This window comes from Apteryx mantelli, chromosome 2, assembly GCF_036417845.1.
Source record: "Apteryx mantelli isolate bAptMan1 chromosome 2, bAptMan1.hap1, whole genome shotgun sequence".
NCBI lineage: Eukaryota > Metazoa > Chordata > Aves > Apterygiformes > Apterygidae > Apteryx > Apteryx mantelli.
The window spans coordinates 1,446,197-1,473,590 of NC_089979.1; the positions used below are offsets into that span (position 1 = coordinate 1,446,197).

General features: G+C 58.0%; 4 protein-coding genes across 4 annotated transcripts; all 4 read left to right on the forward strand.

Moving 5' to 3' along the window:
* Positions 1–6,592: 6,592 nt before the first annotated feature.
* On the forward strand, positions 6,593–6,889 carry LOC136991449 (feather beta keratin-like). Its single transcript, XM_067292581.1, has one exon. The coding sequence runs from the start codon at positions 6,593–6,595 to the stop codon at positions 6,887–6,889; it is 297 nt and encodes a 98-aa protein (XP_067148682.1).
* Positions 6,890–12,647: 5,758 nt separating this feature from the next.
* Positions 12,648–12,944, forward strand: LOC136991450 (feather beta keratin-like). Its single transcript, XM_067292582.1, has one exon. The coding sequence runs from the start codon at positions 12,648–12,650 to the stop codon at positions 12,942–12,944; it is 297 nt and encodes a 98-aa protein (XP_067148683.1).
* Positions 12,945–18,578: 5,634 nt separating this feature from the next.
* LOC136991451 (feather beta keratin-like) lies at positions 18,579–18,875 on the forward strand. Its single transcript, XM_067292583.1, has one exon. It carries the CDS (start codon positions 18,579–18,581, stop codon positions 18,873–18,875), a length of 297 nt encoding a protein of 98 aa, XP_067148684.1.
* A 5,707-nt stretch (positions 18,876–24,582) lies between these two features.
* Positions 24,583–24,879, forward strand: LOC136991452 (feather beta keratin-like). Its single transcript, XM_067292584.1, has one exon. The coding sequence runs from the start codon at positions 24,583–24,585 to the stop codon at positions 24,877–24,879; it is 297 nt and encodes a 98-aa protein (XP_067148685.1).
* The last annotated feature ends 2,515 nt before the right edge of the window (positions 24,880–27,394 follow it).

Genomic DNA, 27,394 nt, shown 5'->3' on the forward strand with positions numbered 1-27,394 from the left:
CCCTTCTTCGCCCAACTCCTTTCTCCCCTCACACACACTGCCCGGCACATACTCCCTCCTATGCCCTACTCTCCCTTCCCTCGCTCGCCTCCTTCTCACCCAAGGGCCAAGCTGCTGCAAGCTCTCGCAGACAGACAGCCTGCCCTTTCCCTCACCTTCCTCGTGGGCTACGCGCTCGCACACAAGCTGCCCTCTGCCTCTGACACACCAACTCCCTCACTGCCTCCTTCCTCTTCGACACCCTCTCACTCGGCCCACACCTCTCACCTCCACCTCTGCCCGCACGCAGCGACAGCACACGAGCCGTCGCGCTACTGCGCACAGCCCCTCCGCCACCTGCCCCACGCACCGAGCAGACAAACCTGCACCCTCTGCACGGGCAACCCTCGGCACGCACCTGCAGCACCCCTTCCGCATCCCAACACCCCTGCTCCACACACACACAGCACAGGCCCCCCACTCCCTTCGCCTCCTCACACGCGCCTCCTCACACTTTCTCAACACCCCCTCTTCCAGGACCCTCTCCACAACACAGACATGGCCTGCTACGACCTCTGCAGCCCCTGCGGACCCACCCCGCTGGCTAACAGCTGCAGCGAGCCCTGCGTCAGGCAGTGCGAGCACTCCCGCATTGCCATCCAGCCTCCCACCCTTCTCGTCACCCTGCCCGGACCCATCCTCACCTCCTTCCCCCAGAACACCGCCCTCGGATCCACCACTGCAGCTGCCTTGGGTGACGCTCTTGCTGCTCAGGGAGTGCCCATCTCCTCCGGACGCTTCACCTTCGGCGACCTTAGCTGCTTCCCCTGCGGGAGAGGCTGCAACCCCTGCTAAGGCACCTCCCCACCACCACCAACAACACCCTGCAACGCTCCGGACCCACTGAGCACGTGCCTCCGTGACACCGGCAACACAGGGGCTCACCAGCCACGCCTCTGCCTCTCCAGCAAGACACCAAGCAAGCAAGCGGGCAAGGCGCACAGCCTCACCTCTTGCAGACACGCACAAGGCACCTCCTGCTCTTCTCCCACTTCCTTCCTGGCATCGCCCCTTCTCCTGCTTCCACCGCTCTCCCGCAAATGCACGTGCTCCCAAGGCTAAGCCCGTGACGGACCGCCTACGAGACACTTCCCCCACGCCCCATGAAGACCTCTGTGCTCTGCCAGTATCCGCTGCGCACAGCCAGGCCACACTGGTGCTCCTCCTACTTCCACCTCACACCGCCTCCCGGACACTTTCCCATCCTTCCTCTCACTCTTTTCCAGCAATAAACGTCTGCTGCATCCCACATGGAGACGCCTCCTCTGCCTTTCTTCTCACAAGACTCTTTCAGTCTCTCCACACACAAACACAGGGCTCTCGAGGACAGCGGGGTGCCCGCGTGGCTGCCTGCGTGCCTGGCAGACAAGGGGCCTGCCCTCTACCCCCTTCAAGATGGCCACAGCAAGCCCGTCCCAACACAAGCACACCCATGCGCACACACAGCCTGCCAGCGGCCACCAGACACCTGCCCCACCAGCGCCAGCACCTCTCCCTAGAAAAAAATCACCAACAGCCATGCTGGCCTCCACGGTCCCTTCCAGCGCACGACACAACACCCTCCCTTCACCAAACAAGGCCTTGCACACACTAAGGCCCCTCCGCCCAGGGCTCTCACGCAACCCCACCCTGCCTCCACACACTCCACCAACTCTCCGCCTCACCACCACTTTCGAGCCCTCACAAGCAACACTCCCACACAAGCCCAAGGAAACGCTGCACAGTAGGGAAGACAAACAAAGAGCCAATACAATCACAGAATCATAGAATGGTTGATGTTGGAAGGGACCTCTGGAGATCAGCCAGTCCAAACCCCCTGCTCAAGCAGGGTCACCTCGAGCACATTGTACAGGATCGCGTCCAGGCGGGTTTTGAATATCTCCAGAAAAGGAGACTCCACAACCTCTCTGCGCAACCTGTTCCAGTGCGCTCTCACCCTCACAGTGAAAAAGTATTTCCTCATGTTCAGATGGAACTTCCTGTGTTTCGGTTGGTGCCCGTTGCCTCGTGTCCTGTCACTCGGCACCACTCAAAAGATTCCGGCTCCATCCTCTTGACACCCTCCCTTCAGATATTTGTACACATTAATAAGATCCCCTCTGTCTTCTCTAGACTAAACAGACCCAGCTCTCTCAGCCTTTCCTCAGAACAGAGATGCTCCAGTCCCCCCATCATCTTTGTAGCCCTTCGCTGCACTTGCTCCAGTAGTGCCACATCTCTCTTGTACTGGGCAGCCCAGAACTGGACACACTACTCCAGATGTGGCCTCACCAGCGCTGAGGAGAGGGGGAGAATCACCTCCCTCCACCTGCTGGCAACACTCTTCCTGATGCACCCCAGCAGACCATTGGCCTTCTTGGCCACAAGGCCACATTGCTGCCTCATGCTTCACTTGGTGTCCACCAGCGCTCCCAGATCCTTCTCCGCAGAGCTGCTTTCCAGCAGGGCAACCCACAACCTGTCCTGGTGCATGCCGTTACTCCTCCCTAGGTGCAGGACCCTGCACTTGCCTTTCTTCAGCTTCAGGAGGTTCCTCTCCGCCCACCTCTCCAGCCTGGCCAGGTCTCTCTCAATGGCAGCACAGCCTTCTGGTGTATCCGCCACTCCTCCCAGTTTTGCATCGTCAGCAAACTTGCTGAGGGTGCACTCTATCCGTTCATCCAGGTCATTGATGTAGAAGTTGAACAAGACTGCACCCGCTACTGACCCCTGCGGGACACCGCTAGCTACAGGCCTCCAACTAGACTCTGCCCCGCTGAGCACAACCCTCTGAGCTCTGCCTTCCAGCCACTTCTCAAGCCACCTCACTGGCCACTTTTCTAGCCCACACTTCCTGAGCTTGCCTAGGAGGATGTTATGGGAGACAGTGTCAAAAGCCTTGCTGAAGTCAAGGGAGACAACATCCACTGCTCTCCCCTCAACCAGCCAGCCACTCATTCCATCAGAGAAGGCTATCAGGTTGGTTAAGCATGAGTTCCCCTTGGGGAAGCCATGCTGACTACTCCTGATCACCACCTTTTCCTCCACATGCTCGCACAGGGCCTCCAGGATGAGCTGCTCCATCACCTCTCCAGGGATCGAGGTGAGCCGGACTGGCCTCTACTTTCCCGCGTCCTCCTTATTGCCCTTTTTGAAGACATTGGGCTGACATTGGCTTTCTTCCGGTCTTCAGGCACCTCTCCTCTTCTCCATCACCTTTCAAAGGTGAGGCAGAGTGGCTTAGCAATAACGTCCGCCAGCTCCCTCAGCACTCCTGGGTGCATCCCATCGGGGCCCATGGATTTGGGCGCGTCAGCTTTGCCTAAATCATCTCTAACACCATCCTCCTCAACCAAGGGAAAGTCTTCCATTCCCCACACTCTCTCTCTTGCCTCCAGGGTCTGCCATTCCTCACGGCTGGCCTGAGCAAGAAACACTGAAGCAAAGGCGGCATTCAGCAACTCTGCCTTCTCTGCATCCTTCCTCACCAGGGCACCTGCCCCATCCAGCAGCGCGCCCACATTTTCCCTAGTCTTCCTTTTGCTGCTCATGTATTTGAAGAAGCCCTTCTTGTTGCCCTTGACATCTCTCGCCACATTTAATTCCAAACGGCCCTTGGCCTTCCTCGGCGCATCCCTGCATACTCTGACAACGTTCCTATAGTCCTCCCAAGTGGCCCGTCCGCCTTTCCACATTCCCTATACTTCCTTCTTCTGTCTGAGTTTTGCCAGGAGCTCCTTGCTCATCCATGCAGGTCTCCTGCCTCCTTTGCTTCACTTCCTACTCAGAGGGATGCTCCCACCTTGAGCTTGGAGGAAGTGATGCTTGAATATTAACCAACTCTCTCGCACCCCCCTTCCTTCTAGGGCCCTGTGACGGTGTGCTCCTTCCCCCCCACTGATGTGCTCTCTCCCCCTCAACCTGACCTCCCTGTAAACAGCACGTATGTAGGGGCTGGTTGAGCATGCGCCAGCTAAGGCCCGTCTAGTATGCAAATATGACTAGGAGTCAATCATCTCCCCCCCAGAAAGAGGGGGCAGCCCAGAGCCCATTGAGCTCTCCTGCATGGCAGCGGGCTGCACTGCAGAACCTCCCCTTGAGCAGGGACGCCTCTCAAGGTTACTCCTCGAGGTTGAGAGATTCCTTACCCGCAAAAGATCCTCAATAAGTGATTAATAGCATGCTGAACTTTTGTGAACTTCGGGAAACTTTCCTGAGTTATATCTCTGACTAATTGCGCACACAATCCCTTAGACATAAACCGTTGACCAAGTCTGGGACTAGGACTGGATCCAGCCGCACCTAGGCTCCTCTCCGAAGGAGTTTAGAAAGCAAGGAGGTCCAGTCTGAACCTAGTGACTCAACGGGAGGGTTTCCTTCACACACACTCCTTTAGATATGAACCGTTGACCAAGTCTGGGACTAGGACTGGATCCAGCCGCACCTAGGCTCCTCTCCGAAGGAGTTTAGAAAGCAAGGGGGTCCAGTCTGATCCTTGTGACTCAGTGGGAGGGTCTCCGTTGCACACGCATCTGACCCTGTCCTTCATGCAGTAAATAACTGAGTGAACCTTGCCAATCGAACCTCATTAAATCGTTCTTATTTACGATTGAACTTTGTTAAGTCGCTGTCTTACTGCAATAAACGTAGTGCTGCTTCCCTCTTACGAGTGAAGCGCATCACTCCTTTCGTGACAGGCCCTAACCCATGCGATTCCTCCAAGGAGCTCCCTGAAGAGGACAAAGTTTGCTCTCCCGAAGTCAACGGTTGCGATCCTACTCAGTGCCCTGCCTCCTCCTCGCAGCACCCGGAATTCCACCATCTCATGGGCACTGCAGCCAAGGCTGCCCCCAACCTTCACGTCTTCAACCAGTCCTCCTTTGTTTGGTAGTACGAGGTCCAGCAGCACACCTCTCCTTGGTGCCTCCTCCAACACCTGTGTCAAGAAGTTGTCATCAACGCTCTGCAGGAAACCATGCCCCATGCACGCCTGCGCTTCCCCGCCGCAATGGACAGACGCAAGCCTCTCCCATCCAACACCACTCACAGCACTGCCCTCACCCCTTTGCACTCACCCAGACACCACACCCTAAATGCCCTTGCTCGCCTGCCACACGCCCCATCTCACACTCACACTCCACCTCTGCCTCTCACAACACTCACCACCTCTCCCAAACCTCCACAGCCCTTGCAAGGGCACCCGCATCAACGACTGCCCTGTGACACACAAAGACCACCCTGGCAACGGGCTGCCGGCAGCAAAGGCGACCCCAAGCAGTGGCCAGCACCGCCTTCTCGCCAGAAGCACGCACTACGGCTTGCTAACACAGAACCAGGCCGACGGACAACAACGGCCTTCTCTTGCAAACACCCTTCCTCCCCTTCCTCCATTGCCACTCCCACGCACCGCCACACGACCGCAGAAGACAAAACACGCAGCCTCCTTTCGCACAACTGACACCTTGCACCCAACACACACGGCAACCCACCACCGTAGCCAACCTGACCACAAAGGCAAGGACTAAAGAAGGCAGCCAACATGATCGCAGGGGCAGGGCCGCATGGCCAACACTCCTGGCAACGCCACGCCAGCCTCCCTGCTGGCAGACAAAATCGGGGGCCCTCCTCACAACGCACACCCAAACCACACCACACAACTGCCACACGCTCACCTCACTGACGACACCCGGCCTCTCCTACACTTTGGCAACTACGTCCGCCCGCCCGCCCGCCCTGACACGCACCTGCCACCAAAATCCTACGGCCTTAATAGGCTCCCTTGAAAGGGACCGCTGCCCCATAATGGGCACCTCCGAAACACCAGGAAATGAAAAGGCAGCGTTGCGGCAAGGAAAACCAACCCACGCTTCATTACTTGCGAGGGTTTGCGCCTTCAAGAGCACCTGCATCCAAAAGGCCGTCATGCGCAAAGGCCGTCCCATCGCCTCCGGCGCTCCGCCACCAGCATAAAAGCCCAGGCAACGCAGCACTCCCTCACACACTTCTCCTCCCGCCTTCTCCTCCTCCACGAACAAGGTGAGTCGCAACCTCCGGACCCTTCTTCGCCCAACTCCTTTCTCCCCTCACACACACTGCCCGGCACATACTCCCTCCTACGCCCTACTCTCCTTCTCAGCCAAGGGCCAAGCTGCTGCAAGCTCTCGCAGACAGACAGCCTGCCCTTTCCCTCACCTTCCTCGTGGGCTACGCGCTCGCACACAAGCTGCCCTCTGCCTCTGACACACCAACTCCCTCACTGCCTCCTTCCTCTTCGACACCCTCTCACTCGGCCCACACCTCTCACCTCCACCTCTGCCCGCACGCAGCGACAGCACACGAGCCGTCGCGCTACTGCGCACAGCCCCTCCGCCACCTGCCCCACGCACCGAGCAGACAAACCTGCACCCTCTGCACGGGCAACCCTCGGCACGCACCTGCAGCACCCCTTCCGCATCCCAACACCCCTGCTCCACACACACACAGCACAGGCCCCCCACTCCCTTCGCCTCCTCACACGCGCCTCCTCACACTTTCTCAACACCCCCTCTTCCAGGACCCTCTCCACAACACAGACATGGCCTGCTACGACCTCTGCAGCCCCTGCGGACCCACCCCGCTGGCTAACAGCTGCAGCGAGCCCTGCGTCAGGCAGTGCGAGCACTCCCGCATTGCCATCCAGCCTCCCACCCTTCTCGTCACCCTGCCCGGACCCATCCTCACCTCCTTCCCCCAGAACACCGCCCTCGGATCCACCACTGCAGCTGCCTTGGGTGACGCTCTTGCTGCTCAGGGAGTGCCCATCTCCTCCGGACGCTTCACCTTCGGCGACCTTAGCTGCTTCCCCTGCGGGAGAGGCTGCAACCCCTGCTAAGGCACCTCCCCACCACCACCAACAACACCCTGCAACGCTCCGGACCCACTGAGCACGTGCCTCCGTGACACCGGCAACACAGGGGCTCACCAGCCACGCCTCTGCCTCTCCAGCAAGACACCAAGCAAGCAAGCGGGCAAGGCGCACAGCCTCACCTCTTGCAGACACGCACAAGGCACCTCCTGCTCTTCTCCCACTTCCTTCCTGGCATCGCCCCTTCTCCTGCTTCCACCGCTCTCCCGCAAATGCACGTGCTCCCAAGGCTAAGCCCGTGACGGACCGCCTACGAGACACTTCCCCCACGCCCCATGAAGACCTCTGTGCTCTGCCAGTATCCGCTGCGCACAGCCAGGCCACACTGGTGCTCCTCCTACTTCCACCTCACACCGCCTCCCGGACACTTTCCCATCCTTCCTCTCACTCTTTTCCAGCAATAAACGTCTGCTGCATCCCACATGGAGACGCCTCCTCTGCCTTTCTTCTCACAAGACTCTTTCAGTCTCTCCACACACAAACACAGGGCTCTCGAGGACAGCGGGGTGCCCGCGTGGCTGCCTGCGTGCCTGGCAGACAAGGGGCCTGCCCTCTACCCCCTTCAAGATGGCCACAGCAAGCCCGTCCCAACACAAGCACACCCATGCGCACACACAGCCTGCCAGCGGCCACCAGACACCTGCCCCACCAGCGCCAGCACCTCTCCCTAGAAAAAAATCACCAACAGCCATGCTGGCCTCCACGGTCCCTTCCAGCGCACGACACAACACCCTCCCTTCACCAAACAAGGCCTTGCACACACTAAGGCCCCTCCGCCCAGGGCTCTCACGCAACCCCACCCTGCCTCCACACACTCCACCAACTCTTGCCCTCACCACCACTTTCGAGCCCTCACAAGCAACACTCCCACACAAGCCCAAGGAAACGCTGCACAGTAGGGAAGACAAACAAAGAGCCAATACAATCACAGAATCATAGAATGGTTGATGTTGGAAGGGACCTCTGGAGATCAGCCAGTCCAAACCCCCTGCTCAAGCAGGGTCACCTCGAGCACATTGTACAGGATCGCGTCCAGGCGGGTTTTGAATATCTCCAGAAAAGGAGACTCCACAACCTCTCTGCGCAACCTGTTCCAGTGCGCTCTCACCCTCACAGTGAAAAAGTATTTCCTCATGTTCAGATGGAATTGTCTGTGTTTCAGTTGGTGCCCGTTGCCTCGCGTCCTGTCGCTGGGCACCACTCAAAAGAGTCTGCTCCCATCCTCTTGACACCCTCCCTTCAGATATTTGTACACATTAATAAGATCCCCTCTGTCTTCTCTAGACTAAACAGACCCAGCTCTCTCAGCCTTTCCTCAGAACAGAGATGCTCCAGTCCCCCCATCATCTTTGTAGCCCTTCGCTGCACTTGCTCCAGTAGTGCCACATCCCTCTTGTGCTGGGCAGCCCAGAACTGGACACACTACTCCAGATGTGGCCTCACCAGCGCTGAGGAGAGGGGGAGAATCACCTCCCTCCACCTGCTGGCAACACTCTTCCTGATGCACCCCAGCAGACCATTGGCCTTCTTGGCCACAAGGCCACATTGCTGCCTCATGCTTCACTTGGTGTCCACCAGCGCTCCCAGATCCTTCTCCGCAGAGCTGCTTTCCAGCAGGGCAACCCACAACCTGTCCTGGTGCATGCCGTTACTCCTCCCTAGGTGCAGGACCCTGCACTTGCCTTTCTTCAGCTTCAGGAGGTTCCTCTCCGCCCACCTCTCCAGCCTGGCCAGGTCTCTCTCAATGGCAGCACAGCCTTCTGGTGTATCCGCCACTCCTCCCAGTTTTGCATCGTCAGCAAACTTGCTGAGGGTGCACTCTATCCGTTCATCCAGGTCATTGATGTAGAAGTTGAACAAGACTGCACCCGCTACTGACCCCTGCGGGACACCGCTAGCTACAGGCCTCCAACTAGACTCTGCCCCGCTGAGCACAACCCTCTGAGCTCTGCCTTCCAGCCACTTCTCAAGCCACCTCACTGGCCACTTTTCTAGCCCACACTTCCTGAGCTTGCCTAGGAGGATGTTATGGGAGACAGTGTCAAAAGCCTTGCTGAAGTCAAGGGAGACAACATCCACTGCTCTCCCCTCAACCAGCCAGCCACTCATTCCATCAGAGAAGGCTATCAGGTTGGTTAAGCATGAGTTCCCCTTGGGGAAGCCATGCTGACTACTCCTGATCACCACCTTTTCCTCCACATGCTCACACAGGGCCTCCAGGATGAGCTGCTCCATCACCTCTCCAGGGATCGAGGTGAGCCGGACTGGCCTCTACTTTCCCGCGTCCTCCTTATTGCCCTTTTTGAAGACATTGGGCTGACATTGGCTTTCTTCTGGTCTTCAGGCACCTCTCCTCTTCTCCATCACCTTTCAAAGGTGAGGCAGAGTGGCTTAGCAATAACGTCCGCCAGCTCCCTCAGCACTCCTGGGTGCATCCCATCGGGGCCCATGGATTTGGGCGCGTCAGCTTTGCCTAAATCATCTCTAACACCATCCTCCTCAACCAAGGGAAAGTCTTCCATTCCCCACACTCTCTCTCTTGCCTCCAGGGTCTGCCATTCCTCACGGCTGGCCTGAGCAAGAAACACTGAAGCAAAGGCGGCATTCAGCAACTCTGCCTTCTCTGCATCCTTCCTCACCAGGGCACCTGCCCCATCCAGCAGCGCGCCCACATTTTCCCTAGTCTTCCTTTTGCTGCTCATGTATTTGAAGAAGCCCTTCTTGTTGCCCTTGACATCTCTCGCCACATTTAATTCCAAACGGCCCTTGGCCTTCCTCGGCGCATCCCTGCATACTCTGACAACGTTCCTATAGTCCTCCCAAGTGGCCCGTCCGCCTTTCCACATTCCCTATACTTCCTTCTTCTGTCTGAGTTTTGCCAGGAGCTCCTTGCTCATCCATGCAGGTCTCCTGCCTCCTTTGCTTCACTTCCTACTCAGAGGGATGCTCCCACCTTGAGCTTGGAGGAAGTGATGCTTGAATATTAACCAACTCTCTCGCACCCCCCTTCCTTCTAGGGCCCTGTGACGGTGTGCTCCTTCCCCCCCACTGATGTGCTCTCTCCCCCTCAACCTGACCTCCCTGTAAACAGCACGTATGTAGGGGCTGGTTGAGCATGCGCCAGCTAAGGCCCGTCTAGTATGCAAATATGACTAGGAGTCAATCATCTCCCCCCCAGAAAGAGGGGGCAGCCCAGAGCCCATTGAGCTCTCCTGCATGGCAGCGGGCTGCACTGCAGAACCTCCCCTTGAGCAGGGACGCCTCTCAAGGTTACTCCTCGAGGTTGAGAGATTCCTTACCCGCAAAAGATCCTCAATAAGTGATTAATAGCATGCTGAACTTTTGTGAACTTCGGGAAACTTTCCTGAGTTATATCTCTGACTAATTGCGCACACAATCCCTTAGACATAAACCGTTGACCAAGTCTGGGACTAGGACTGGATCCAGCCGCACCTAGGCTCCTCTCCGAAGGAGTTTAGAAAGCAAGGAGGTCCAGTCTGAACCTAGTGACTCAACGGGAGGGTTTCCTTCACACACACTCCTTTAGATATGAACCGTTGACCAAGTCTGGGACTAGGACTGGATCCAGCCGCACCTAGGCTCCTCTCCGAAGGAGTTTAGAAAGCAAGGGGGTCCAGTCTGATCCTTGTGACTCAGTGGGAGGGTCTCCGTTGCACACGCATCTGACCCTGTCCTTCATGCAGTAAATAACTGAGTGAACCTTGCCAATCGAACCTCATTAAATCGTTCTTATTTACGATTGAACTTTGTTAAGTCGCTGTCTTACTGCAATAAACGTAGTGCTGCTTCCCTCTTACGAGTGAAGCGCATCACTCCTTTCGTGACAGGCCCTAACCCATGCGATTCCTCCAAGGAGCTCCCTGAAGAGGACAAAGTTTGCTCTCCCGAAGTCAACGGTTGCGATCCTACTCAGTGCCCTGCCTCCTCCTCGCAGCACCCGGAATTCCACCATCTCATGGGCACTGCAGCCAAGGCTGCCCCCAACCTTCACGTCTTCAACCAGTCCTCCTTTGTTTGGTAGTACGAGGTCCAGCAGCACACCTCTCCTTGGTGCCTCCTCCACCACCTGTGTCAAGAAGTTGTCATCAACGCTCTGCAGGAAACCATGCCCCATGCACGCCTGCGCTTCCCCGCCGCAATGGACAGACGCAAGCCTCTCCCATCCAACACCACTCACAGCACTGCCCTCACCCCTTTGCACTCACCCAGACACCACACCCTAAATGCCCTTGCTCGCCTGCCACACGCCCCATCTCACACTCACACTCCACCTCTGCCTCTCACAACACTCACCACCTCTCCCAAACCTCCACAGCCCTTGCAAGGGCACCCGCATCAACGACTGCCCTGTGACACACAAAGACCACCCTGGCAACGGGCTGCCGGCAGCAAAGGCGACCCCAAGCAGTGGCCAGCACCGCCTTCTCGCCAGAAGCACGCACTACGGCTTGCTAACACAGAACCAGGCCGACGGACAACAACGGCCTTCTCTTGCAAACACCCTTCCTCCCCTTCCTCCATTGCCACTCCCACGCACCGCCACACGACCGCAGAAGACAAAACACGCAGCCTCCTTTCGCACAACTGACACCTTGCACCCAACACACACGGCAACCCACCACCGTAGCCAACCTGACCACAAAGGCAAGGACTAAAGAAGGCAGCCAACATGATCGCAGGGGCAGGGCCGCATGGCCAACACTCCTGGCAACGCCACGCCAGCCTCCCTGCTGGCAGACAAAATCGGGGGCCCTCCTCACAACGCACACCCAAACCACACCACACAACTGCCACACGCTCACCTCACTGACGACACCCGGCCTCTCCTACACTTTGGCAACTACGTCCGCCCGCCCGCCCGCCCTGACACGCACCTGCCACCAAAATCCTACGGCCTTAATAGGCTCCCTTGAAAGGGACCGCTGCCCCATAATGGGCACCTCCGAAACACCAGGAAATGAAAAGGCAGCGTTGCGGCAAGGAAAACCAACCCACGCTTCATTACTTGCGAGGGTTTGCGCCTTCAAGAGCACCTGCATCCAAAAGGCCGTCATGCGCAAAGGCCGTCCCATCGCCTCCGGCGCTCCGCCACCAGCATAAAAGCCCAGGCAACGCAGCACTCCCTCACACACTTCTCCTCCCGCCTTCTCCTCCTCCACGAACAAGGTGAGTCGCAACCTCCGGACCCTTCTTCGCCCAACTCCTTTCTCCCCTCACACACACTGCCCGGCACATACTCCCTCCTACGCCCTACTCTCCTTCTCACCCAAGGGCCAAGCTGCTGCAAGCTCTCGCAGACAGACAGCCTGCCCTTTCCCTCACCTTCCTCGTGGGCTACGCGCTCGCACACAAGCTGCCCTCTGCCTCTGACACACCAACTCCCTCACTGCCTCCTTCCTCTTCGACACCCTCTCACTCGGCCCACACCTCTCACCTCCACCTCTGCCCGCACGCAGCGACAGCACACGAGCCGTCGCGCTACTGCGCACAGCCCCTCCGCCACCTGCCCCACGCACCGAGCAGACAAACCTGCACCCTCTGCACGGGCAACCCTCGGCACGCACCTGCAGCACCCCTTCCGCATCCCAACACCCCTGCTCCACACACACACAGCACAGGCCCCCCACTCCCTTCGCCTCCTCACACGCGCCTCCTCACACTTTCTCAACACCCCCTCTTCCAGGACCCTCTCCACAACACAGACATGGCCTGCTACGACCTCTGCAGCCCCTGCGGACCCACCCCGCTGGCTAACAGCTGCAGCGAGCCCTGCGTCAGGCAGTGCGAGCACTCCCGCATTGCCATCCAGCCTCCCACCCTTCTCGTCACCCTGCCCGGACCCATCCTCACCTCCTTCCCCCAGAACACCGCCCTCGGATCCACCACTGCAGCTGCCTTGGGTGACGCTCTTGCTGCTCAGGGAGTGCCCATCTCCTCCGGACGCTTCACCTTCGGCGACCTTAGCTGCTTCCCCTGCGGGAGAGGCTGCAACCCCTGCTAAGGCACCTCCCCACCACCACCAACAACACCCTGCAACGCTCCGGACCCACTGAGCACGTGCCTCCGTGACACCGGCAACACAGGGGCTCACCAGCCACGCCTCTGCCTCTCCAGCAAGACACCAAGCAAGCAAGCGGGCAAGGCGCACAGCCTCACCTCTTGCAGACACGCACAAGGCACCTCCTGCTCTTCTCCCACTTCCTTCCTGGCATCGCCCCTTCTCCTGCTTCCACCGCTCTCCCGCAAATGCACGTGCTCCCAAGGCTAAGCCCGTGACGGACCGCCTACGAGACACTTCCCCCACGCCCCATGAAGACCTCTGTGCTCTGCCAGTATCCGCTGCGCACAGCCAGGCCACACTGGTGCTCCTCCTACTTCCACCTCACACCGCCTCCCGGACACTTTCCCATCCTTCCTCTCACTCTTTTCCAGCAATAAACGTCTGCTGCATCCCACATGGAGACGCCTCCTCTGCCTTTCTTCTCACAAGACTCTTTCAGTCTCTCCACACACAAACACAGGGCTCTCGAGGACAGCGGGGTGCCCGCGTGGCTGCCTGCGTGCCTGGCAGACAAGGGGCCTGCCCTCTACCCCCTTCAAGATGGCCACAGCAAGCCCGTCCCAACACAAGCACACCCATGCGCACACACAGCCTGCCAGCGGCCACCAGACACCTGCCCCACCAGCGCCAGCACCTCTCCCTAGAAAAAAATCACCAACAGCCATGCTGGCCTCCACGGTCCCTTCCAGCGCACGACACAACACCCTCCCTTCACCAAACAAGGCCTTGCACACACTAAGGCCCCTCCGCCCAGGGCTCTCACGCAACCCCACCCTGCCTCCACACACTCCACCAACTCTCCGCCTCACCACCACTTTCGAGCCCTCACAAGCAACACTCCCACACAAGCCCAAGGAAACGCTGCACAGTAGGGAAGACAAACAAAGAGCCAATACAATCACAGAATCATAGAATGGTTGATGTTGGAAGGGACCTCTGGAGATCAGCCAGTCCAAACCCCCTGCTCAAGCAGGGTCACCTCGAGCACATTGTACAGGATCGCGTCCAGGCGGGTTTTGAATATCTCCAGAGAAGGAGACTCCACAACCTCTCTGCGCAACCTGTTCCAGTGCGCTCTCACCCTCACAGTGAAAAAGTATTTCCTCATGTTCAGATGGAATTGTCTGTGTTTCAGTTGGTGCCCGTTGCCTCGCGTCCTGTCGCTGGGCACCACTCAAAAGAGTCTGCTCCCATCCTCTTGACACCCTCCCTTCAGATATTTGTACACATTAATAAGATCCCCTCTGTCTTCTCTAGACTAAACAGACCCAGCTCTCTCAGCCTTTCCTCAGAAGAGAGATGCTCCAGTCCCCCCATCATCTTTGTAGCCCTTCGCTGCACTTGCTCCAGTAGTGCCACATCTCTCTTGTACTGGGCAGCCCAGAACTGGACACACTACTCCAGATGTGGCCTCACCAGCGCTGAGGAGAGGGGGAGGATCACCTCCCTCCACCTGCTGGCAACACTCTTCCTGATGCACCCCAGCAGACCATTGGCCTTCTTGGCCACAAGGCCACATTGCTGCCTCATGCTTCACTTGGTGTCCACCAGCGCTCCCAGATCCTTCTCCGCAGAGCTGCTTTCCAGCAGGGCAACCCACAACCTGTCCTGGTGCATGCCGTTATTCCTCCCTAGGTGCAGGACCCTGCACTTGCCTTTCTTCAACTTCAGGAGGTGCCTCTCCGCCCACCTCTCCAGCCTGGCCAGGTCTCTCTCAATGGCAGCACAGCCTTCTGGTGTATCCGCCACTCCTCCCAGTTTTGCATCGTCAGCAAACTTGCTGAGGGTGCACTCTATCCGTTCATCCAGGTCATTGATGAAGAAGTTGAACAAGACTGCACCCGCTACTGACCCCTGCGGGACACCGCTAGCTACAGGCCTCCAACTAGACTCTGCCCCGCTGAGCACAACCCTCTGAGCTCTGCCATTCAGCCGCTTCTCTAGCCACCTCACTGGCCACTCTTCTAGCCCACACTTCCTGAGCTTGCCTAGGAGGATGTTATGGGAGACAGTGTCAAAAGCCTTGCTGAAGTCAAGGGAGACAACATCCACTGCTCTCCCCTCAACCAGCCAGCCACTCATTCCATCAGAGAAGGCTATCAGGTTGGTTAAGCATGAGTTCCCCTTGGGGAAGCCATGCTGACTACTCCTGATCACCACCTTTTCCTCCACATGCTCGCACAGGGCCTCCAGGATGAGCTGCTCCATCACCTCTCCAGGGATCGAGGTGAGCCGGACTGGCCTCTACTTTCCCGCGTCCTCCTTATTGCCCTTTTTGAAGACATTGGGCTGACATTGGCTTTCTTCCGGTCTTCAGGCACCTCTCCTCTTCTCCATCACCTTTCAAAGGTGAGGCAGAGTGGCTTAGCAATAACGTCCGCCAGCTCCCTCAGCACTCCTGGGTGCATCCCATCGGGGCCCATGGATTTGGGCGCGTCAGCTTTGCCTAAATCATCTCTAACACCATCCTCCTCAACCAAGGGAAAGTCTTCCATTCCCCACACTCTCTCTCTTGCCTCCAGGGTCTGCCATTCCTCACGGCTGGCCTGAGCAAGAAACACTGAAGCAAAGGCGGCATTCAGCAACTCTGCCTTCTCTGCATCCTTCCTCACCAGGGCACCCGCCCCATCCAGCAGCGCGCCCACATTTTCCCTAGTCTTCCTTTTGCTGCTCATGTATTTGAAGAAGCCCTTCTTGTTGCCCTTGACATCTCTCGCCACATTTAATTCCAAACGGCCCTTGGCCTTCCTCGGCGCATCCCTGCATACTCTGACAACGTTCCTATAGTCCTCCCAAGTGGCCCGTCCGCCTTTCCACATTCCCTATACTTCCTTCTTCTGTCTGAGTTTTGCCAGGAGCTCCTTGCTCATCCATGCAGGTCTCCTGCCTCCTTTGCTTCACTTCCTACTCAGAGGGATGCTCCCACCTTGAGCTTGGAGGAAGTGATGCTTGAATATTAACCAACTCTCTCGCACCCCCCTTCCTTCTAGGGCCCTGTGACGGTGTGCTCCTTCCCCCCCACTGATGTGCTCTCTCCCCCTCAACCTGACCTCCCTGTAAACAGCACGTATGTAGGGGCTGGTTGAGCATGCGCCAGCTAAGGCCCGTCTAGTATGCAAATATGACTAGGAGTCAATCATCTCCCCCCCAGAAAGAGGGGGCAGCCCAGAGCCCATTGAGCTCTCCTGCATGGCAGCGGGCTGCACTGCAGAACCTCCCCTTGAGCAGGGACGCCTCTCAAGGTTACTCCTCGAGGTTGAGAGATTCCTTACCCGCAAAAGATCCTCAATAAGTGATTAATAGCATGCTGAACTTTTGTGAACTTCGGGAAACTTTCCTGAGTTATATCTCTGACTAATTGCGCACACAATCCCTTAGACATAAACCGTTGACCAAGTCTGGGACTAGGACTGGATCCAGCCGCACCTAGGCTCCTCTCCGAAGGAGTTTAGAAAGCAAGGGGGTCCAGTCTGATCCTTGTGACTCAGTGGGAGGGTCTCCGTTGCACACGCATCTGACCCTGTCCTTCATGCAGTAAATAACTGAGTGAACCTTGCCAATCGAACCTCATTAAATCGTTCTTATTTACGATTGAACTTTGTTAAGTCGCTGTCTTACTGCAATAAACGTAGTGCTGCTTCCCTCTTACGAGTGAAGCGCATCACTCCTTTCGTGACAGGCCCTAACCCATGCGATTCCTCCAAGGAGCTCCCTGAAGAGGACAAAGTTTGCTCTCCCGAAGTCAACGGTTGCGATCCTACTCAGTGCCCTGCCTCCTCCTCGCAGCACCCGGAATTCCACCATCTCATGGGCACTGCAGCCAAGGCTGCCCCCAACCTTCACGTCTTCAACCAGTCCTCCTTTGTTTGGTAGTACGAGGTCCAGCAGCACACCTCTCCTTGGTGCCTCCTCCACCACCTGTGTCAAGAAGTTGTCATCAACGCTCTGCAGGAAACCATGCCCCATGCACGCCTGCGCTTCCCCGCCGCAATGGACAGACGCAAGCCTCTCCCATCCAACACCACTCACAGCACTGCCCTCACCCCTTTGCACTCACCCAGACACCACACCCTAAATGCCCTTGCTCGCCTGCCACACGCCCCATCTCACACTCACACTCCACCTCTGCCTCTCACAACACTCACCACCTCTCCCAAACCTCCACAGCCCTTGCAAGGGCACCCGCATCAACGACTGCCCTGTGACACACAAAGACCACCCTGGCAACGGGCTGCCGGCAGCAAAGGCGACCCCAAGCAGTGGCCAGCACCGCCTTCTCGCCAGAAGCACGCACTACGGCTTGCTAACACAGAACCAGGCCGACGGACAACAACGGCCTTCTCTTGCAAACACCCTTCCTCCCCTTCCTCCATTGCCACTCCCACGCACCGCCACACGACCGCAGAAGACAAAACACGCAGCCTCCTTTCGCACAACTGACACCTTGCACCCAACACACACGGCAACCCACCACCGTAGCCAACCTGACCACAAAGGCAAGGACTAAAGAAGGCAGCCAACATGATCGCAGGGGCAGGGCCGCATGGCCAACACTCCTGGCAACGCCACGCCAGCCTCCCTGCTGGCAGACAAAATCGGGGGCCCTCCTCACAACGCACACCCAAACCACACCACACAACTGCCACACGCTCACCTCACTGACGACACCCGGCCTCTCCTACACTTTGGCAACTACGTCCGCCCGCCCGCCCGCCCTGACACGCACCTGCCACCAAAATCCTACGGCCTTAATAGGCTCCCTTGAAAGGGACCGCTGCCCCATAATGGGCACCTCCGAAACACCAGGAAATGAAAAGGCAGCGTTGCGGCAAGGAAAACCAACCCACGCTTCATTACTTGCGAGGGTTTGCGCCTTCAAGAGCACCTGCATCCAAAAGGCCGTCATGCGCAAAGGCCGTCCCATCGCCTCCGGCGCTCCGCCACCAGCATAAAAGCCCAGGCAACGCAGCACTCCCTCACACACTTCTCCTCCCGCCTTCTCCTCCTCCACGAACAAGGTGAGTCGCAACCTCCGGACCCTTCTTCGCCCAACTCCTTTCTCCCCTCACACACACTGCCCGGCACATACTCCCTCCTATGCCCTACTCTCCCTTCCCTCGCTCGCCTCCTTCTCACCCAAGGGCCAAGCTGCCGCAAGCTCTCGCAGACAGACAGCCTGCCCTTTCCCTCACCTTCCTCGTGGGCTACGCGCTCGCACACAAGCTGCCCTCTGCCTCTGACACACCAACTCCCTCACTGCCTCCTTCCTCTTCGACACCCTCTCACTCGGCCCACACCTCTCACCTCCACCTCTGCCCGCACGCAGCGACAGCACACGAGCCGTCGCGCTACTGCGCACAGCCCCTCCGCCACCTGCCCCACGCACCGAGCAGACAAACCTGCACCCTCTGCACGGGCAACCCTCGGCACGCACCTGCAGCACCCCTTCCGCATCCCAACACCCCTGCTCCACACACACACAGCACAGGCCCCCCACTCCCTTCGCCTCCTCACACGCGCCTCCTCACACTTTCTCAACACCCCCTCTTCCAGGACCCTCTCCACAACACAGACATGGCCTGCTACGACCTCTGCAGCCCCTGCGGACCCACCCCGCTGGCTAACAGCTGCAGCGAGCCCTGCGTCAGGCAGTGCGAGCACTCCCGCATTGCCATCCAGCCTCCCACCCTTCTCGTCACCCTGCCCGGACCCATCCTCACCTCCTTCCCCCAGAACACCGCCCTCGGATCCACCACTGCAGCTGCCTTGGGTGACGCTCTTGCTGCTCAGGGAGTGCCCATCTCCTCCGGACGCTTCACCTTCGGCGACCTTAGCTGCTTCCCCTGCGGGAGAGGCTGCAACCCCTGCTAAGGCACCTCCCCACCACCACCAACAACACCCTGCAACGCTCCGGACCCACTGAGCACGTGCCTCCGTGACACCGGCAACACAGGGGCTCACCAGCCACGCCTCTGCCTCTCCAGCAAGACACCAAGCAAGCAAGCGGGCAAGGCGCACAGCCTCACCTCTTGCAGACACGCACAAGGCACCTCCTGCTCTTCTCCCACTTCCTTCCTGGCATCGCCCCTTCTCCTGCTTCCACCGCTCTCCCGCAAATGCACGTGCTCCCAAGGCTAAGCCCGTGACGGACCGCCTACGAGATACTTCCCCCACGCCCCATGAAGACCTCTGAGCTCTGCCAGTATCCGCTGCGCACAGCCAGGCCACACTGGTGCTCCTCCTACTTCCACCTCACGCCGCCTCCCGGACACTTTCCCATCCTTCCTCTCACTCTTTTCCAGCAATAAACGTCTGCTGCATCCCACATGGAGACGCCTCCTCTGCCTTTCTTCTCACAAGACTCTTCCAGTCTCTCCACACACAAACACAGGGCTCTCGAGGACAGCGGGGTGCCCGCGTGGCTGCCTGCGTGCCTGGCAGACAAGGGGCCTGCCCTCTACCCCCTTCAAGATGGCCACAGCAAGCCCGTCCCAACACAAGCACACCCATGCGCACACACAGCCTGCCAGCGGCCACCAGACACCTGCCCCACCAGCGCCAGCACCTCTCCCTAGAAAAAAATCACCAACAGCCATGCTGGCCTCCATGGTCCCTTCCAGCGCACGACACAACACCCTCCCTTCACCAAACAAGGCCTTGCACACACTAAGGCCCCTCCGCCCAGGGCTCTCACGCAACCCCACCCTGCCTCCACACACTCCACCAACTCTCCGCCTCACCACCACTTTCGAGCCCTCACAAGCAACACTCCCACACAAGCCCAAGGAAACGCTGCACAGTAGGGAAGACAAACAAAGGGCCAATAAAAGAACAAAGCAGCAAACACACCTCATTTCCCCACAACTAGCGGCGTAACTGGCCTCACTTACACAAGGCAATTGACACAGAATCACAGAATCGCTGAGGTTGGAAGGGACCTCTGGAGATCAGCTAGTCCAAGCCCCCTGCTCAAGCAGGGTCACCTCGAGCATGTAGCACAGGATTGCGTCCAGGCGGGTTTTGAATATCTCCAGAGAAGGAGACTCCACAACCTCTCTGCGCAACCTGTTCCAGTGCGCTCTCACCCTCACAGTGAAAAAGTATTTCCTCATGTTCAGATGGAATTGTCTGTGTTTCAGTTGGTGCCCGTTGCCTCGCGTCCTGTCGCTGGGCACCACTCAAAAGAGTCTGCTCCCATCCTCTTGACACCCTCCCTTCAGATATTTGTACACATTAATAAGATCCCCTCTGTCTTCTCTAGACTAAACAGACCCAGCTCTCTCAGCCTTTCCTCAGAAGAGAGATGCTCCAGTCCCCCCATCATCTTTGTAGCCCTTCGCTGCACTTGCTCCAGTAGTGCCACATCTCTCTTGTACTGGGCAGCCCAGAACTGGACACACTACTCCAGATGTGGCCTCACCAGCGCTGAGGAGAGGGGGAGAATCACCTCCCTCCACCTGCTGGCAACACTCTTCCTGATGCACCCCAGCAGACCATTGGCCTTCTTGGCCACAAGGCCACATTGCTGCCTCATGCTTCACTTGGTGTCCACCAGCGCTCCCAGATCCTTCTCCGCAGAGCTGCTTTCCAGCAGGGCAACCCACAACCTGTCCTGGTGCATGCCGTTACTCCTCCCTAGGTGCAGGACCCTGCACTTGCCTTTCTTCAGCTTCAGGAGGTTCCTCTCCGCCCACCTCTCCAGCCTGGCCAGGTCTCTCTCAATGGCAGCACAGCCTTCTGGTGTATCCGCCACTCCTCCCAGTTTTGCATCGTCAGCAAACTTGCTGAGGGTGCACTCTATCCGTTCATCCAGGTCATTGATGTAGAAGTTGAACAAGACTGCACCCGCTACTGACCCCTGCGGGACACCGCTAGCTACAGGCCTCCAACTAGACTCTGCCCCGCTGAGCACAACCCTCTGAGCTCTGCCATCCAGCCACTTCTCAAGCCACCTCACTGGCCACTCTTCTAGCCCACACTTCCTGAGCTTGCCTAGGAGGATGTTATGGGAGACAGTGTCAAAAGCCTTGCTGAAGTCAAGGGAGACAACATCCACTGCTCTCCCCTCAACCAGCCAGCCACTCATTCCATCAGAGAAGGCTATCAGGTTGGTTAAGCATGAGTTCCCCTTGGGGAAGCCATGCTGACTACTCCTGATCACCACCTTTTCCTCCACATGCTCGCACAGGGCCTCCAGGATGAGCTGCTCCATCACCTCTCCAGGGATCGAGGTGAGCCGGACTGGCCTCTACTTTCCCGCGTCCTCCTTATTGCCCTTTTTGAAGACATTGGGCTGACATTGGCTTTCTTCCGGTCTTCAGGCACCTCTCCTCTTCTCCATCACCTTTCAAAGGTGAGGCAGAGTGGCTTAGCAATAACGTCCGCCAGCTCCCTCAGCACTCCTGGGTGCATCCCATCGGGGCCCATGGATTTGGGCGCGTCAGCTTTGCCTAAATCATCTCTAACACCATCCTCCTCAACCAAGGGAAAGTCTTCCATTCCCCACACTCTCTCTCTTGCCTCCAGGGTCTGCCATTCCTCACGGCTGGCCTGAGCAAGAAACACTGAAGCAAAGGCGGCATTCAGCAACTCTGCCTTCTCTGCATCCTTCCTCACCAGGGCACCCGCCCCATCCAGCAGCGCGCCCACATTTTCCCTAGTCTTCCTTTTGCTGCTCATGTATTTGAAGAAGCCCTTCTTGTTGCCCTTGACATCTCTCGCCACATTTAATTCCAAACGGCCCTTGGCCTTCCTCGGCGCATCCCTGCATACTCTGACAACGTTCCTATAGTCCTCCCAAGTGGCCCGTCCGCCTTTCCACATTCCCTATACTTCCTTCTTCTGTCTGAGTTTTGCCAGGAGCTCCTTGCTCATCCATGCAGGTCTCCTGCCTCCTTTGCTTCACTTCCTACTCAGAGGGATGCTCCCACCTTGAGCTTGGAGGAAGTGATGCTTGAATATTAACCAACTCTCTCGCACCCCCCTTCCTTCTAGGGCCCTGTGACGGTGTGCTCCTTCCCCCCCACTGATGTGCTCTCTCCCCCTCAACCTGACCTCCCTGTAAACAGCACGTATGTAGGGGCTGGTTGAGCATGCGCCAGCTAAGGCCCGTCTAGTATGCAAATATGACTAGGAGTCAATCATCTCCCCCCCAGAAAGAGGGGGCAGCCCAGAGCCCATTGAGCTCTCCTGCATGGCAGCGGGCTGCACTGCAGAACCTCCCCTTGAGCAGGGACGCCTCTCAAGGTTACTCCTCGAGGTTGAGAGATTCCTTACCCGCAAAAGATCCTCAATAAGTGATTAATAGCATGCTGAACTTTTGTGAACTTCGGGAAACTTTCCTGAGTTATATCTCTGACTAATTGCGCACACAATCCCTTAGACATAAACCGTTGACCAAGTCTGGGACTAGGACTGGATCCAGCCGCACCTAGGCTCCTCTCCGAAGGAGTTTAGAAAGCAAGGGGGTCCAGTCTGATCCTTGTGACTCAGTGGGAGGGTCTCCGTTGCACACGCATCTGACCCTGTCCTTCATGCAGTAAATAACTGAGTGAACCTTGCCAATCGAACCTCATTAAATCGTTCTTATTTACGATTGAACTTTGTTAAGTCGCTGTCTTACTGCAATAAACGTAGTGCTGCTTCCCTCTTACGAGTGAAGCGCATCACTCCTTTCGTGACAGGCCCTAACCCATGCGATTCCTCCAAGGAGCTCCCTGAAGAGGACAAAGTTTGCTCTCCCGAAGTCAACGGTTGCGATCCTACTCAGTGCCCTGCCTCCTCCTCGCAGCACCCGGAATTCCACCATCTCATGGGCACTGCAGCCAAGGCTGCCCCCAACCTTCACGTCTTCAACCAGTCCTCCTTTGTTTGGTAGTACGAGGTCCAGCAGCACACCTCTCCTTGGTGCCTCCTCCAACACCTGTGTCAAGAAGTTGTCATCAACGCTCTGCAGGAAACCATGCCCCATGCACGCCTGCGCTTCCCCGCCGCAATGGACAGACGCAAGCCTCTCCCATCCAACACCACTCACAGCACTGCCCTCACCCCTTTGCACTCACCCAGACACCACACCCTAAATGCCCTTGCTCGCCTGCCACACGCCCCATCTCACACTCACACTCCACCTCTGCCTCTCACAACACTCACCACCTCTCCCAAACCTCCACAGCCCTTGCAAGGGCACCCGCATCAACGACTGCCCTGTGACACACAAAGACCACCCTGGCAACGGGCTGCCGGCAGCAAAGGCGACCCCAAGCAGTGGCCAGCACCGCCTTCTCGCCAGAAGCACGCACTACGGCTTGCTAACACAGAACCAGGCCGACGGACAACAACGGCCTTCTCTTGCAAACACCCTTCCTCCCCTTCCTCCATTGCCACTCCCACGCACCGCCACACGACCGCAGAAGACAAAACACGCAGCCTCCTTTCGCACAACTGACACCTTGCACCCAACACACACGGCAACCCACCACCGTAGCCAACCTGACCACAAAGGCAAGGACTAAAGAAGGCAGCCAACATGATCGCAGGGGCAGGGCCGCATGGCCAACACTCCTGGCAACGCCACGCCAGCCTCCCTGCTGGCAGACAAAATCGGGGGCCCTCCTCACAACGCACACCCAAACCACACCACACAACTGCCACACGCTCACCTCACTGACGACACCCGGCCTCTCCTACACTTTGGCAACTACGTCCGCCCGCCCGCCCGCCCTGACACGCACCTGCCACCAAAATCCTACGGCCTTAATAGGCTCCCTTGAAAGGGACCGCTGCCCCATAATGGGCACCTCCGAAACACCAGGAAATGAAAAGGCAGCGTTGCGGCAAGGAAAACCAACCCACGCTTCATTACTTGCGAGGGTTTGCGCCTTCAAGAGCACCTGCATCCAAAAGGCCGTCATGCGCAAAGGCCGTCCCATCGCCTCCGGCGCTCCGCCACCAGCATAAAAGCCCAGGCAACGCAGCACTCCCTCACACACTTCTCCTCCCGCCTTCTCCTCCTCCACGAACAAGGTGAGTCGCAACCTCCGGACCCTTCTTCGCCCAACTCCTTTCTCCCCTCACACACACTGCCCGGCACATACTCCCTCCTATGCCCTACTCTCCCTTCCCTCGCTCGCCTCCTTCTCACCCAAGGGCCAAGCTGCCGCAAGCTCTCGCAGACAGACAGCCTGCCCTTTCCCTCACCTTCCTCGTGGGCTACGCGCTCGCACACAAGCTGCCCTCTGCCTCTGACACACCAACTCCCTCACTGCCTCCTTCCTCTTCGACACCCTCTCACTCGGCCCACACCTCTCACCTCCACCTCTGCCCGCACGCAGCGACAGCACACGAGCCGTCGCGCTACTGCGCACAGCCCCTCCGCCACCTGCCCCACGCACCGAGCAGACAAACCTGCACCCTCTGCACGGGCAACCCTCGGCACGCACCTGCAGCACCCCTTCCGCATCCCAACACCCCTGCTCCACACACACACAGCACAGGCCCCCCACTCCCTTCGCCTCCTCACACGCGCCTCCTCACACTTTCTCAACACCCCCTCTTCCAGGACCCTCTCCACAACACAGACATGGCCTGCTACGACCTCTGCAGCCCCTGCGGACCCACCCCGCTGGCTAACAGCTGCAGCGAGCCCTGCGTCAGGCAGTGCGAGCACTCCCGCATTGCCATCCAGCCTCCCACCCTTCTCGTCACCCTGCCCGGACCCATCCTCACCTCCTTCCCCCAGAACACCGCCCTCGGATCCACCACTGCAGCTGCCTTGGGTGACGCTCTTGCTGCTCAGGGAGTGCCCATCTCCTCCGGACGCTTCACCTTCGGCGACCTTAGCTGCTTCCCCTGCGGGAGAGGCTGCAACCCCTGCTAAGGCACCTCCCCACCACCACCAACAACACCCTGCAACGCTCCGGACCCACTGAGCACGTGCCTCCGTGACACCGGCAACACAGGGGCTCACCAGCCACGCCTCTGCCTCTCCAGCAAGACACCAAGCAAGCAAGCGGGCAAGGCGCACAGCCTCACCTCTTGCAGACACGCACAAGGCACCTCCTGCTCTTCTCCCACTTCCTTCCTGGCATCGCCCCTTCTCCTGCTTCCACCGCTCTCCCGCAAATGCACGTGCTCCCAAGGCTAAGCCCGTGACGGACCGCCTACGAGACACTTCCCCCACGCCCCATGAAGACCTCTGTGCTCTGCCAGTATCCGCTGCGCACAGCCAGGCCACACTGGTGCTCCTCCTACTTCCACCTCACACCGCCTCCCGGACACTTTCCCATCCTTCCTCTCACTCTTTTCCAGCAATAAACGTCTGCTGCATCCCACATGGAGACGCCTCCTCTGCCTTTCTTCTCACAAGGCTCTTCCAGTCTCTCCACACACAAACACAGGGCTCTCGAGGACAGCGGGGTGCCCGCGTGGCTGCCTGCGTGCCTGGCAGACAAGGGGCCTGCCCTCTACCCCCTTCAAGATGGCCACAGCAAGCCCGTCCCAACACAAGCACACCCATGCGCACACACAGCCTGCCAGCGGCCACCAGACACCTGCCCCACCAGCGCCAGCACCTCTCCCTAGAAAAAAATCACCAACAGCCATGCTGGCCTCCACGGTCCCTTCCAGCGCACGACACAACACCCTCCCTTCACCAAACAAGGCCTTGCACACACTAAGGCCCCTCCGCCCAGGGCTCTCACGCAACCCCACCCTGCCTCCACACACTCCACCAACTCTCCGCCTCACCACCACTTTCGAGCCCTCACAAGCAACACTCCCACACAAGCCCAAGGAAACGCTGCACAGTAGGGAAGACAAACAAAGGGCCAATAAAAGAACAAAGCAGCAAACACACCTCATTTCCCCACAACTAGCGGCGTAACTGGCCTCACTTACACAAGGCAATTGACACAGAATCACAGAATCGCTGAGGTTGGAAGGGACCTCTGGAGATCAGCTAGTCCAAGCCCCCTGCTCAAGCAGGGTCACCTCGAGCATGTAGCACAGGATTGCGTCCAGGCGGGTTTTGAATATCTCCAGAGAAGGAGACTCCACAACCTCTCTGCGCAACCTGTTCCAGTGCGCTCTCACCCTCACAGTGAAAAAGTATTTCCTCATGTTCAGATGGAATTGTCTGTGTTTCAGTTGGTGCCCGTTGCCTCGCGTCCTGTCGCTGGGCACCACTCAAAAGAGTCTGCTCCCATCCTCTTGACACCCTCCCTTCAGATATTTGTACACATTAATAAGATCCCCTCTGTCTTCTCTAGACTAAACAGACCCAGCTCTCTCAGCCTTTCCTCAGAAGAGAGATGCTCCAGTCCCCCCATCATCTTTGTAGCCCTTCGCTGCACTTGCTCCAGTAGTGCCACATCTCTCTTGTACTGGGCAGCCCAGAACTGGACACACTACTCCAGATGTGGCCTCACCAGCGCTGAGGAGAGGGGGAGAATCACCTCCCTCCACCTGCTGGCAACACTCTTCCTGATGCACCCCAGCAGACCATTGGCCTTCTTGGCCACAAGGCCACATTGCTGCCTCATGCTTCACTTGGTGTCCACCAGCGCTCCCAGATCCTTCTCCGCAGAGCTGCTTTCCAGCAGGGCAACCCACAACCTGTCCTGGTGCATGCCGTTACTCCTCCCTAGGTGCAGGACCCTGCACTTGCCTTTCTTCAGCTTCAGGAGGTTCCTCTCCGCCCACCTCTCCAGCCTGGCCAGGTCTCTCTCAATGGCAGCACAGCCTTCTGGTGTATCCGCCACTCCTCCCAGTTTTGCATCGTCAGCAAACTTGCTGAGGGTGCACTCTATCCGTTCATCCAGGTCATTGATGTAGAAGTTGAACAAGACTGCACCCGCTACTGACCCCTGCGGGACACCGCTAGCTACAGGCCTCCAACTAGACTCTGCCCCGCTGAGCACAACCCTCTGAGCTCTGCCATCCAGCCACTTCTCAAGCCACCTCACTGGCCACTCTTCTAGCCCACACTTCCTGAGCTTGCCTAGGAGGATGTTATGGGAGACAGTGTCAAAAGCCTTGCTGAAGTCAAGGGAGACAACATCCACTGCTCTCCCCTCAACCAGCCAGCCACTCATTCCATCAGAGAAGGCTATCAGGTTGGTTAAGCATGAGTTCCCCTTGGGGAAGCCATGCTGACTACTCCTGATCACCACCTTTTCCTCCACATGCTCGCACAGGGCCTCCAGGATGAGCTGCTCCATCACCTCTCCAGGGATCGAGGTGAGCCGGACTGGCCTCTACTTTCCCGCGTCCTCCTTATTGCCCTTTTTGAAGACATTGGGCTGACATTGGCTTTCTTCCGGTCTTCAGGCACCTCTCCTCTTCTCCATCACCTTTCAAAGGTGAGGCAGAGTGGCTTAGCAATAACGTCCGCC